General features: G+C 45.9%; 2 protein-coding genes across 2 annotated transcripts in view; one reads left to right on the top strand and one right to left on the bottom strand.

The window, feature by feature from the left end:
- LOC135830968 (palmitoyltransferase ZDHHC9-like) overlaps nt 1–3,853 on the top strand; it is a 9,175-nt gene extending 5,322 nt beyond the window's left edge. Inside the window, exons 6-10 of the mRNA XM_065343212.1 lie at nt 300–351; nt 690–792; nt 1,795–1,904; nt 2,187–2,244; nt 2,764–3,853. Of these exons, the coding sequence (XP_065199284.1) occupies nt 300–351; nt 690–792; nt 1,795–1,904; nt 2,187–2,244; nt 2,764–2,925 (485 nt within the window). The 3' untranslated portion in view covers nt 2,926–3,853. The remainder of the gene's footprint in view (nt 1–299; nt 352–689; nt 793–1,794; nt 1,905–2,186; nt 2,245–2,763) is intronic.
- Nucleotides 3,724–13,000, bottom strand: part of LOC135830969 (uncharacterized) — a 9,281-nt gene continuing 4 nt past the window's right edge. The window contains exons 1-5 of the mRNA XM_065343213.1: nt 12,705–13,000; nt 9,970–10,087; nt 9,613–9,637; nt 5,547–5,616; nt 3,724–3,911 (exon numbers count right to left, since the gene is read on the bottom strand). The exon at nt 12,705–13,000 is cut by the window's right edge and continues 4 nt beyond it. Coding sequence (XP_065199285.1) covers nt 3,752–3,911; nt 5,547–5,616; nt 9,613–9,637; nt 9,970–10,087; nt 12,705–12,913 — 582 coding nt within the window. The 5' untranslated portion in view covers nt 12,914–13,000 and the 3' untranslated portion in view covers nt 3,724–3,751. The remainder of the gene's footprint in view (nt 3,912–5,546; nt 5,617–9,612; nt 9,638–9,969; nt 10,088–12,704) is intronic.

Raw genomic sequence — 13,000 nt, 5'->3', positions numbered from 1 at the left:
TGTATGTTTGAAGGAATCTGAACAGCTAGATGGAAGTACATGACACCAAGCTGGGGGCACTCGGCTTATGCTGGTGCATACTAGATCTACTGCCTTGGCAGCAAGTTCCTACTTACATAGTACTGTACTGGCTAACTACAAACCTCTCTCTCTATCTCTCTCTTTCTCTCTCTCTCTCTATCTCTCTCTCTCTCTCTCTTTCCAGGTGCAAATGCTATGCTAGTGAATGATGCATGTGCTTGCATTTACGGACTGTATTTGTGTGTGTGTGTGTGCACGCGTTCGTGCGTGTGTTTCAGTGTCAAAGGAATATGACAGCTTCTCAGCTGTGTCTCGCAAGGCGCCTCTGACATATCCTCATGGGACACGAGCGTGCTGTGTTTGCATTTTTAAGGCATGGCGTGATTACTCCTTTGACAGAGTCATTGTGACAATAAAGCACACATGTCCGAAATGTGTCCACTGTTTTTTCTTCTTCCTGTCTATAATAGGTTGTTATTTGTGCCAGCCTTGTTTCAAACTCAATACACAGCATTTACAGAGCTGACATGCATGCATTAGGAGACTCAGCACGAAATGCATGCGTTCGGACTCAGGGGAATCACCTACATCTACAAGTACACGTGTCATCCTCATCATTATCATCATCTCTGCTGCATTTGCTTCCTTGACTGTGTCTGTGCCTCCACTCTTGTCATCGTCATCATAGCATTCTTTGCTATGTGGTCGGTGATCGGAATGTGTGGCTATCATACGATGCTGGTCGGTAATGCCAAAACTACCAATGAGGAGGTGAGTAGTAGTGACTTTCTTCACGGGTGTCTTAGCAGGATTGTGGAGGAACGTGTGCTTCCGGTCATTTTTACACGACCATTGCCAGGCCAGCCAGATGGCGGGAACCGCTGGCTCTACAATGTTCTAAATTGTCACGAGTCTTGGGTGTTATGTAAAGAGAACGGACCTATATAAGCAAGAGTACATAACCCCCCAGAGTGTGCAACGCCTGATCCAGCTCTGCATAGGGTCTTGGTCGAGCGTAATCGGATCTTTGCGTCATAATACCGTACACATCTGAGGGGAACCCGGGGAGTCGCGGGTACTCTCGGATCAAAAACAATGGTGCCCTGCCTCGAGACCGGCCTTGCGCTGGTGTGGAGTGTACGCATGACATCAGAAGATCCGATTCCGCTCGACCAAGACCCTATGCATAGCTGGATCAGCGTTGCACACTCTGGGGGGTTATGTACTCTTGATATAAGTTAGGAGTTATGGCTAACAGTACACCTAGGTAACGAGATACTGTAAACCGCCCAATATTCGCATCACTAAATTTTTCGCGATTTCTTGGAACCAGCGAATTTGCGATGGCAAAGGTTCGCGAAGCATTGCGGCCACTTACATACACCCACTGTTGAAGTTAGATTTCACGCTGGTAAGTATTCGCGTTACGCTCTTCTCGCGAAAATAGCGAACATTGATCCGTCGCGAATATTAGGCAGTTTACAGTACTAGTACACTCAGATAGTGCGACAACAAGGCACACAACTGACAGGCATATTGAGATATTCGACGACCTGACACCTTTTGGAGCTCCAACACATCTACGAAGAGCAAACCAACAACCTTCCAACTTGGAAGGCTCTCTTTTCATAATACCAAGAGTACATAACCACGTTATGTACTCTTGATAATACTGTTGGCTCAACATCCGAGTCTTGGGTGTTCTTGGCTTTCCATGCCGTTCCGCCATGGCTTCTGCCGGTTCTGTTCTGGTTTTCTTGGCCATTACTACAGATCAAGGTGACGTATGGATCTAATGCTCGGCAATCCACGAAAAACCCGTATCACCAAGGCAGTGCATGGGAGAATTTGAAGTACACGTTATGTGCACCACTGCCAAGAAGGTATGACGATAATGCGCCAAGACTATCTCTTTCATCATTTCCATGTTTTCTGGGGCGGGCTGATTTCAGTTTTAAACTTTTAAATTAATACTTCATTTGCCGGACTGGTGTGAGACTACATGTATGTACGTGGACTTGAAGTATTTAGAACCATGCTGACCAGAATCATAATGACTATTAGGTAGTGTGTGTGTGTGTGTGTGTGTGTGCATGTGTGTGTGTATGTGTACATGTGCATATGTGTGTCTGCAATGTGCATGCTACCTGATTCTCTGTGTGTAGTTTATTGGACAGACGGGGACAGCTCACCGACGACGAGTATTACGCTATACGTGATGAGGTAGGGTGAAACGGTTCACTTGTCTTGCTTTTATTTTTTTGCTTTTGCTTTTCGTCTCGTCTTTTGTAAAGTTGATGTATGTACTGAAGTACTTGAAGTACCAGGGTGTACGTGTGCGTACTGGTTGCTTGACATGATTGGATCTGTAGGCCGGTCATATACTATACTGTAGTGTGTGCACTGAGTCTGTTCATCCTTGCATGTTTGCCAGCTGACACTGCACAGTGCACAGTGCACTATGGGTAACACCGTAACAGTGTGTGCTGTCATGCCTCCTATTCATATTCATCAGATTGGGTAACAGTGTGTACTGTCATGCCTCATATTCATATTCATCAGATTGGGTAACAGTGTGTGCTGTCATGCCTCATATTCATATTCATCAGATTACTGTAAGCTAGTGGCACTCGCTCCCTGTTCTCTCCTGACGTATTCAGATTTCAGAATGTCCTTTTCATTGTTTCTCCTTGTGCTTGCTCTCCATCCCACTGACTCTGCATGATTGTGTTCATGCTGCAGACGATAAACTCTGCGTCCAGTGCAGCGCGCAATCTGATGGGAACCACGCTGCCGTCGTCATCCTCACCCAGCTCTTCACTGTCCGTCACGCGTGTAGCAAACACCGCGCCACTCAGGCAAACTGACCCGGCCGAAGGTGACCGCCTGATGACGGCAGAGTGATCACCCGTGTGCTGCACCGCCGCCGCCGCACTGCACCACCGCCTCGCCATGTCCTTTCTCTCACTGGAAAACCGTGTTTGAACGTATGCTCTATAGGCTCTCGTAGTAGTTTCACTCGTAGTAGTTTCATGTGTTTATTTTTGTTTTGTTTTTACGCTGGTGTGCTGGTCATGTCACCGCTGCTCTAATTTCGTCATATCCACTCATGCCCATGAAAACTTCCACTTAGTACATTGTGCTGGATGCGATACGCATCGCTGCCAACGACCGCAATATTCTGGACCGCTCTTGCGCCGTTTCTTACATTAGTTTCTTATTTGCAAACCTTGGGAGGCTGGTTCCTCTCTGCCCAGACCTCACTCAATACCATGCCAGCTGTGTGTGTGTGCACGTGTGTGTGTGTTCTCTGCACCACCTGCTGCTGGCACGTCTGTCTTGCTTGTTCTAGGATCTTGCCAGTCAACATGCAGGACATGACCGGGTGTAACAGTATGTCTCTGTATACACGTAGATGCAGACTGTTTCAACTGCCGCACATTGCACCGCAGCCGCACTAGACATCTAGACATCTTCATTATTTTCTGCGTGCTACTATCGTCATTCTGCAGTGTGAGAACAGTCACGCCGCGGCCATGCAAGCAGCCCCCATTGTTGCGATACTCATTAATGTAACCCCCCCCCCCCCCCCCCCATATTCAACGCTTCATGCCGTCATTGGCAAGAGAAGCAGAACGCCGCCACATACTTTTCCAGGCAAAAGGGAGCTTCAACAACCAAACACAAGCATAACACTTGCTGTACAGCAGGATTCATATATTTTTTTATTCTACTTCCATTTCGTTCTGTTTGTTTCGTTCACTCGGGTCTTGACGTTGATCTCAGCTTTAAAGTATGTCGACATCTCCGCGGAGAGAAGGTCAAACAGTGATTCTTGCTTGTCCGTCAGCCAGCGGTTGTTTCTGAATAAGTTGAATCGCTTTGGGCCGCTGCAGGTACAGGGTTCCAGAAATGCATGCAGCAGCATCAGCAGGAAAACATCACAATAAGGTTAGGCCATTAAACATACAGTGATGCGGAAATCAAAACTGCACTACATGTACGAAAACGATGCAAAAATCAAAAATTGCACCTGAAAAGTTGCCCATTTCTTTATTCTCAAAATCACTTTCTGTGATGCGACGTGCAACACCAAGAGTACATACCCCCCCAACAGTGTGCAACCCCACATACCCTGCTGTCCCGACAGAATTTCAAGTTAACGTCATTATTTATGATGCAATGCTCCTTTCACCAGTGATTTACAGCATGTGTACGGGTGTCAACGCGTTTTCTTTGCAATAATATGAAAAGGACCAGATGGGTTTTGGTCCACCACAGGTTCTGGATTCGTCTGATAATCCGTGTACAGTGCGCATTGCATCATAAAAATGACGTCAACTTGAAATTCTGTCGGGGCAGCACCCATAGTTGAGTTGCACACTCTTAGGGGGGGGGGGGGGGGTAATGTACTCTTGGGAACACTTGAGATAGGAAAATGCCTCTGAGTCGAATGGTCGTGGTCCGAGGAAGCTGAGACACTCCCTTCCTACTTGAATCCCAATCGAACTCGCGCACTTCCACCGAAACTGGGTGACTGCGCCCTACTAGATAGGGATTTGTATGCAAAATGTCACTAAAAGCGCCATTTCGTTCTTATAAAAGCACGGATGACCGCGATTGGCCCATATGTTGTAGTCTTTTGGACGCTGAGTCGATTGGTTTTGGTCCGAGAAAGCTGCGATGCAGCGTTCCTCCTATATTTCCAATCGAACATGGTTGAACAAGCGGTCACGTGCTCCTGCGTGCCCAAGTCACCTGGTCACAGCGCCAGCAGGCGACAACTTTCACATCAAGGTTCAACTCGAGTGACAGGACTGCACCCAAAAAAGGTCAAACAGGCTAGTAAGTTGTACCCTGCAGGCACGGTGACCAGGTGACTGGTGACGCAGGAGCACGTGACCGCTTGTTCAAGCATGTTCGATTGGGAATAAGGGCCGAACGCTGCATCGCAGCCTTTTCGGACCAAAACCAGTCGACTCAGCGGCCAAAAGACTACAACATATGGGCCAATCGCGGTCATCTGTGCTTTTATAAGAACAAAATGGCGCTTTTAGTGACATTTTGCATACAAATCCCCATCTAGTAAGGCGCAGTCACCCAGTTTCGGTGGAAGCGCGCGAGTTCGATTGGGATTCAAGTAGGAAGGGAGCGTCTCAGCTTCCTCGGACCACGACCATTCGACTCAGCACCCCGAAGACTACAACTGGTGAAATTTTGATTTTTGCCTTAACTTCCCCTTTAAGACCACTGACGTAGAAGCTGACGAAATTTCTTTTGCGACATGCGACACATGACACCCATCACTGGAGCACAGGTTTCTACGCTGGGTACGCGTGCAAGCACTATACACGCCATTCAGATGCCACAGAAACCATAAAGATTGTGAATCGTGTGTCGCAATCGTAGCTCATCACAGTTGTCGCATGAAAAACAATAAGCAATCATACATGGTTCCCAGCAAGACATTGTATACTACTTGAAGTAAGAAACACACACACAAAGCTCATGCACCACACACTCACGTGAAAGGAGACGAAATCCAGATTTGCTGATTAGGTGCTTGCTTGTTTAGGACGTACGTGTTTGCAGAGTCTGGAGGATGATGAGATAACGGGCAGAAAGTAAACTTTTTAGCATACAAACTGGTGAGTGCCAGTGTGCCAATGCAATAGTAAGGTCCCCCCTCCCTCTCTTTCTCTCTCTCTCTCTCTCTCTCTCTCTTTTAGGGAGCATCTCATAAGTTCGTACTTTTGCAGCAAATGTAACGCATTTCGAATAGACTTTACCCCCCTACCTCCCCTCCCCCCTCTATTCGAAAGTCTTATCGCACATTTTCCATGTGGATCTGTGCATGTCTTGCATGCCATGGTATGCACATGTACATGGACATGAATGTCAAAGCGAATGGCATACAGTACTTAGTCAGTAGTAGTACCGCATCTACTGAGTACAAGTACAATGAATGACATGTACACCATAGTACATGCATATACAGAGTTCCTCCACAACTACTGTGTACTGTAAAAGCTGGCCGGTGGGATAACATCAGGACTGGAGTTTCACCTGACATTGAATACAAGGAAAACCTTAGTATGAACAAGACCAATTTTGACAAATTGTGCAACAAGCTGCGTCCCTACATCGTGAAGCAAGATACCAATATGCAGACTTCCATTGCCGTGGAGATGCAAGTAAAGTATTAGTTGCTGTGCTCTTATACGAGGTGATTCGCAATTTTTGGACATGTCGCAATTTTTGGACAAATCAGTTAAATATGGAAGTAGAGTCCTCCTGAGTCGTTGTCCTTTCCTTGGTGGACAAATCTTTGACAAGAGTGTCTTCGTGTGGTCCTCAAGTTTCTTCGTGCCAATTTTTAGCGGTGAAGGCCGTTTCTTTCTGGGCGTTTTCTTTATTATTCTTAGGTAATGTAATGAGTAATTTTGAAATTTTCGATTAAATAATACATGATTGAGGATTCCGTTGACTCTACGTCGCATAACGGAGAGAATGTCGACATGGGGGATGTTGTATCCCTTCCATCAACTCCAGGGACTACGTCTTCCAGCTCGAATCCGCCTGGAAGAGTCTCCTCGCCTTCTCAACCGGTGCGTTTGTGGAGGGGTTCTGGTCAGGAGAAATCTCTTTTAGCAGTGCGAGCGTTCCACTCACCTGGCACCAGTGAACACTTCCTAGCCAAGAAGGACGCAGCGGCTAGTTACGGCGCTAGCCCTCCACTCTTTGCGAAATATGAGAAGGAGATGGGCCACACTGGAGTGCTCTCCTCTGTTCTTGAATATGACGTCCATGAAAACCCTTGAGTGACCCTTTAAATTGTGTGTCACATTGAAAAGCCTTGAAAAGCTTGCTATGAACGGCCTGTCATTAGAACTCATATCAGCCGGTCTCATAGGCATAGCCTTACCCCATTTTCATGTCCTGTGCAAGTTTTACTTGTTCACACCATTGCAGACTGCTGCTAGATGCTATTTAATTTAGTTGTCCAATAATTGCTCGCATTGAAAAAGCAGTAGAAAAAGACACCTTCGATCAGGTCAAGTTGTGGCCGCATGCTTCAACTCTATGCCTTCAGGTGTGTGTGGTGGTGGTAAAGCATAAGTGTGCCAGTAGAAAAGCAAGAAAGAAATTTAATTTATCTTACAAACCAACATAATGGGGTGCTATTTAATTTGAGTGTCCAAAAATAGCAAATGACCTCGTACCATGTGATCGATGAAGGCCGCCGGGGGAAAAACTGCCAACGCCTTCGGTATATCAAGAGCTTCAGTGAGCATCGAAGTCCGTCAAGTATCGAAGGCAATCACACTTTCGACCGCTTCAAGGCACGGTTTGGCATGTTTCGGTGAGCAATGGATATCAACATGGAAGACTTGCCGTTCGTCATCTATGCCTGCTTTGTCTTGCACAACTATTGTGAGATCAACGGTGAGAGTGTCAGAGAAGAGCAAGTGCAGTGTGCATTGCAGTATGATCAACACTACCAACCATTGAAGGAGCCTCCGAGGGAGAGCAACAATGCAGAAGGAAAGAAAGTTAGACGCATCTTGACCCGCTACTTTGATCCGTGATTTGTGGAACTCCTTCATTGTGGCAATGGCTAGTTCTTGGCTATAACCCTTGTTTTGTTTGTTGTCACCACTGTGGCAGTACTGCTATGTATTCCCTGTATATGAATCAACCATAAGTAGAGCTGCAGCGAAGCCTTGAACTTCATTTTCCCGAGTCAAGCTCTGTTTGAAGACATCCAGGAAGAAGATTGCCTGATGAGTCCAGCGGGGACGAAACGTACACCGTAATCGAGCTATGTCGTTGCTGTGTCAGCTGCCATGCGCTATCTGATGCTCCTTGTAGTTTTTATTTTGAGGTCAGAACACAACATCCCAATCACAGTCTCGTCATTGCAAATAAGCGCTACAAGGTAACAAGGTGTATTATTAATAATTTTATTCCTTTCTATTTGTTCTGTTTCTTCTTTTGCACTCAGTTATTTTGCTTCATGTTTGCTCACTGGAATTCAGTGTTAGTTGTGGAGCATACTGTACTTGTTTCTGGATCCTCGTATGTCTCATTTGCTGTGCATCCTTCCTTATCTCATGGATTCTGCAATCTTGCAGCTAAGATATGCCATCAAAAGGTTCTAAGATACCAACTTGTTACTGGTGTCAAGACCAGGAAGTAGTACAATACGATATTGTACAGTTGCGGTTGGTGAAATCAGACCCAAAGTACATACTGTAAAAGCAGAAATTTTCGGTGGTGTAATATTTTCGGTATTCTCCAAAATCGGCGGTTCGGTAGAGGGAAATTTCCGGTAAAACCCGTTTTCCAGGTAATTGTGCTAGTACTACAAGTATACGAGGTGAATTTCTATTTCTGGACATTGTACATTTCTGGACATTTCGAGTAAAATAATTTTTCGTCGCGTGTAGAGTCAAGTCAGTCAGGTTGATGAAGTTTTTTCTTGCCGTAGTTGACAGCTGGGCTGTTGTAGTTTCTCCTCGTGTCGGTGCCTTGTTGATAGCCTTTTCTTGTGAGGCATTTCAACGAGTTTTGTGGTACTATGTCGCATGATAATTTTGAATTTTGAGTAAAATAAGAAGTAATGGACGAGTCGTTGGCTTCCCCATGTGCACTCCACTTCAGACGCTGTATAGTCTTGAACCTGTTGGCTGGAAGTGTGAAGAGGCCAACTGCAGTCCACCAATAGAAAAAATAACAAAAATGGTGCAGTATAGGATGCCTATTGATGCTATTTTACTTTCATGTCCAGAATTCCATACACTGAAATTTAGGCCAAAAAATGGCCTGTCGAAAACATCCTGCTATAAAGTCTCTGGGATCACAGCATGAGCAATTGTCACATATTTGAAAAGATGAAGGATTAGGCCATACAATAGATACAAAAAGATATGAAAAATGTAAAACACACAGCCAGTGGGGCTCTATTTTATTTTCATGTCCAGAAATTGCTATTCACCTCGTACAGTACAGGTTGTACCGAAATTCTCGGTGCGTTTTATTTTCAGTTAAAAAATTGTCAGCACCGAAGTTACCAAAAGTAAAACACCACCGAAAATTTCTGCTTTTACAGTATTTCCGGCCCTCAAGTTGCACAGCCCTTGACGCCCTGGCAGAAGTAGGAATACGGCTGGCAGTACACATGTACACATACAGTGATGTAATCAGAACTGCCACAGGGCACCAGTTTTGCTCTTTGGGTCGGAATTCACCGAGCGCAACTAGCTGTACCACTCCATGGTATTGTGCTTCTCCCTGGTCAAGACCTAAGGGTACGACGTCAGGGGGCCCACGGTTTGCTAGTGTGATAGTTCCCGCGCTGGCCCTTCGAGCTTGATTGTGATCGGTGTTCACACGACAACACTGCTCACATGACACACTCTCGCGGATTCTTCGCGTCCATGTAGACGCACGAAAACGGAATGGCGCCTTTGAAGAAATACGGGATTGAAAACGGAAAACTGGCCGGGCATTGTCGTGTAAATGCGGCCTTATTATCAGTACTGCAAGTGGATGTTTAGCTGTGGTAGCAATGACAGAACATCAACCTACCCAATTCAATTGTCAGCACGCCACCCTGCATTGAGAAGAGAATGCACATGTACACACAGCACACAGCACACAGTACACAATGATATTAGACCTGTTAGGTAAAGTACCGCTGCCCAAGAATCAAAAACTTGGTACAACATAATTTTACACAGACTTTGCACCCTGGCAATCGATACAATCCATACCTATGCTCACTAAAACAGGAAATGGTTTTAAAATGAGCATCGGCGCTTCTCCAATGCAGCTTCTGGTGCACATGCACACCAGTAGCCCAAACATGCAACTGCTGACAGGGAAAATCCACAAAGCCTCCCCCCCCCCCCCCCCCCCAAAAAGCCCGTACGTCATCAGACTTACCCCACATTGTACATCATATCCGTCGGGAACATTCACACCTGGCTCCTCGGGCAAGTTCTCAAACACCTCCGACAATGTCTCCAATGTCTCGTCCGCATACATGTGAAATTCTCGAACTCTATACACAGCATACACAATGGTGAGATGCAAAACGCAGCAATATAAATTTAACGATAAACGGCCGGCCAGTAACTCTGAGCTCCGCTGATGAGACCTAACAAGTTCGAAACAGCTAGCTGTCCGGAGCATTGAGCAATACGCTCCCCTTCCCCTCAGCTTAGTTGAGCACTCTTTCTGGTTGGTGTCAAAGTTATCTACCTTGGTGCAAAGCTTGCCAGGTACCTCGCAGTTAGAGCACTCTTACATTCATCCTATGAGCTCATTCTAGTGAATAACAAAGCTTCTTTTTTTTATTAAATATTTTCATTGGTTTTCTATTCTATTTATTGCGCCTTTCCGACAAGTAATCATTGTGTCGTATTTTAAAATATTGATTCAATAAAGATGACTTTATATCTAAAGTTTCTAAACCTTTTTGCGCTCTGATCGTGTGTATGGCGAGGAGTGGAGGCTGGGACCAAAACACGTAGGGTAGTCGCATATCTTCAGGTTTTTGTTGTTGAGAACCTGGCGGCATGTATAAGCCTACTACACGCAGCGCGAAGAAACTGGGCATATATCCAGAACCAACAAGTAGTGTTACTCACAAGAGAGCACACGGATCCTGGATATAAACATTCGGCAGTTGAAATTGATGTACTGTAGAACGGGTAATTTTAGCGACTATTAATTTTAGCGTTTTTCCATTGTCAACCGGTTAGGGGCCGTCCGTAAATATCGATGTTTTTTTAGAGACGATATTGGTGCTTCTCTCCCTTGACCCCCCCCCCCCTCCCCCCAGAAGACGCACATATCTAGATCATGGAATCAATATTTTTTTTAAATCCTTGTTCAGACAGTGAAGACTGGAAACTCTTGTGGAGTTCGTCCGTGTTTGTTCGCACTGCCTCTACGTCTTGAAAAAGGTCTCCTGCAGGCATCGTTCGGCCGATTTCCACAATCAATAGCTCATTCTTTTGCTCTTGAAATTCGCGCGGCATGGGCGTACAGCTTCCAATTTTTGATTTTGTTCTTGTGTCGCGAGTTTTAGCTCCGCAAACGGAAGCTGGTTTCACATTTCTTGTATAGCCATTTAGACGTCCGCGTGCAGGGATCGGCGAAACTTCAGATATTTACATCGATATTTTCTGATGCTCGAAAAGACGCACATGGCTCAAACCCCCTCCCCCCCCCCCCCCCCCCCAGACGCACCAATATCGTTTCTAAAAAAACATCGATATTTACGGACGGCCCCTTAGCGACGTTTTATTTTAGCGATTTGCAGCGATTTTACTCACGGATCACCAGTGCATTACCAATGTCGCAACGGATTAGCGACTTGAAACTTTAGCGAAAATGAGTCGATCGCTAAATTCGCTAGGGTTTTTACGTCGCTAAAATTACCCGTTCAACAGTACATGAGTAGGACCCTGGAGTCACGCTTGTTCAGCGGCATGAACGGGTATAGGTGTAAAACACACTTTACACGGCGTCATTACCGTATGCCCCCCCCCCCCCCCACGGCTGTTCACGTGCAGGCACTTATCAATATGGCGTCGTTCGGTGCGATTTATGTGACATTGTGCGAATAGTACAAATACGCGATGAGTTTGCGTTTTTGCAAGAAACTCATGTCGATCCTTGCGTGGTTCCACGATTTGGGACGCGAAACCAAGAGAAATGTTTTGAAAGCGCTCGAGCGAGATACTCGACTTTTCGGCAATTTGAGAGAGAAAGAGGGTGGAAAGGCGTCCTGGCCTGCCCAGTTAGCTGTCTTTCCGCTTCAAACTTGCTCGAAGTACTCCTGGCAGTCTGCAGATTGATCTCGCCAGTGATTGTCAGCCTCTGCTTGGCGTGCTCGCGTGTACAACATTAAAGTTAGACATTTCGTAATCGTTCAACGCACAATAGGGTAGATATCACAATTTCAAGCTCACTTGGCCGGCTGCTGTCTTCTTCTATAATATCCCACATGCCGACTAAGCAATTTACAGCAGGAAGCAGCCTTCTACACTCAACAGCAACTAAAGGGCCACACCATTTTGTCTTCCAAATCAAGAGAAAACAGGCTCCTGACTCGTCGCGCGTATTTAGAAGTTGACGCGCGTATTCTAATGACACTTGGGGAAGACAACCAGAGGATAGTCCTCTACCTGGGAAAAAATCGATCTAAGCTGGGAAAAAATCGGGAAGGGCTTCTCGGAGCCGAGTTTGTCAGCGACGACACAAGGAGTATTCCAGAACGAAGCCAAAGTCGCACGACACAGAACAAATGTTTCTTGAAGGAAAGGCAGTCATGTGAGGTACGAGCGGAAAGCTTGAAACAAGACGCAGATGATCAGCGTGTTCCCCGGGCTGTCCGGGCTGACTAGTCTCCAATATCCAGGGGAAACCATGGCCTACTCGTGTTCTGACGATTTGAAAATTCAAATTTTCTTGCCATTGAAGCCCAATCGAGACTTTCGGCGGCCATATTGTTAAGTGGCGTGAAATCGCACAAAAAAACAGCCGTGCCCCCCCCACCGATTTTCCTGAGATGATAATTATACCAATAATATTGGTAATTTTTTTAAATGCTAAAAAATAAAAGTAGTTTTAAAAAGTACGAACGAAAGCATTGCAAATAATGTTAGTACCTTTGCTCATGGATCGTGGCAACTTCTGAGGTGGGCGTCGTAGACTCGAATCGCGCACCAGGCGGGGTCAGTGGTGTGTGCACTGCTTGCAGCACAGATAGGTTACTTGATGGCCTTCTCCAAAGTCGAACAGCTGCTGAGGAACTCAGAGCTGCAACTTTGCTCCTCCTGGCGAAAAAGAAAGCGCATCTACCACAGGCTTGCGCCATTGTCCAAAGTTCTCCCAACAAGCATAGAAATACTGCAGCAGTAACAACTGAAAGCCCCTGCTGTGAAGCAATGACTTATTATATGTT

The sequence above is a fragment of the Sycon ciliatum genome, chromosome 1 (assembly GCF_964019385.1).
Source record: "Sycon ciliatum chromosome 1, ocSycCili1.1, whole genome shotgun sequence".
NCBI lineage: Eukaryota > Metazoa > Porifera > Calcarea > Leucosolenida > Sycettidae > Sycon > Sycon ciliatum.
The sequence above is the reverse complement of the archived record's forward strand: the minus strand, read 5'-3'. Positions and strand labels throughout refer to the sequence as shown.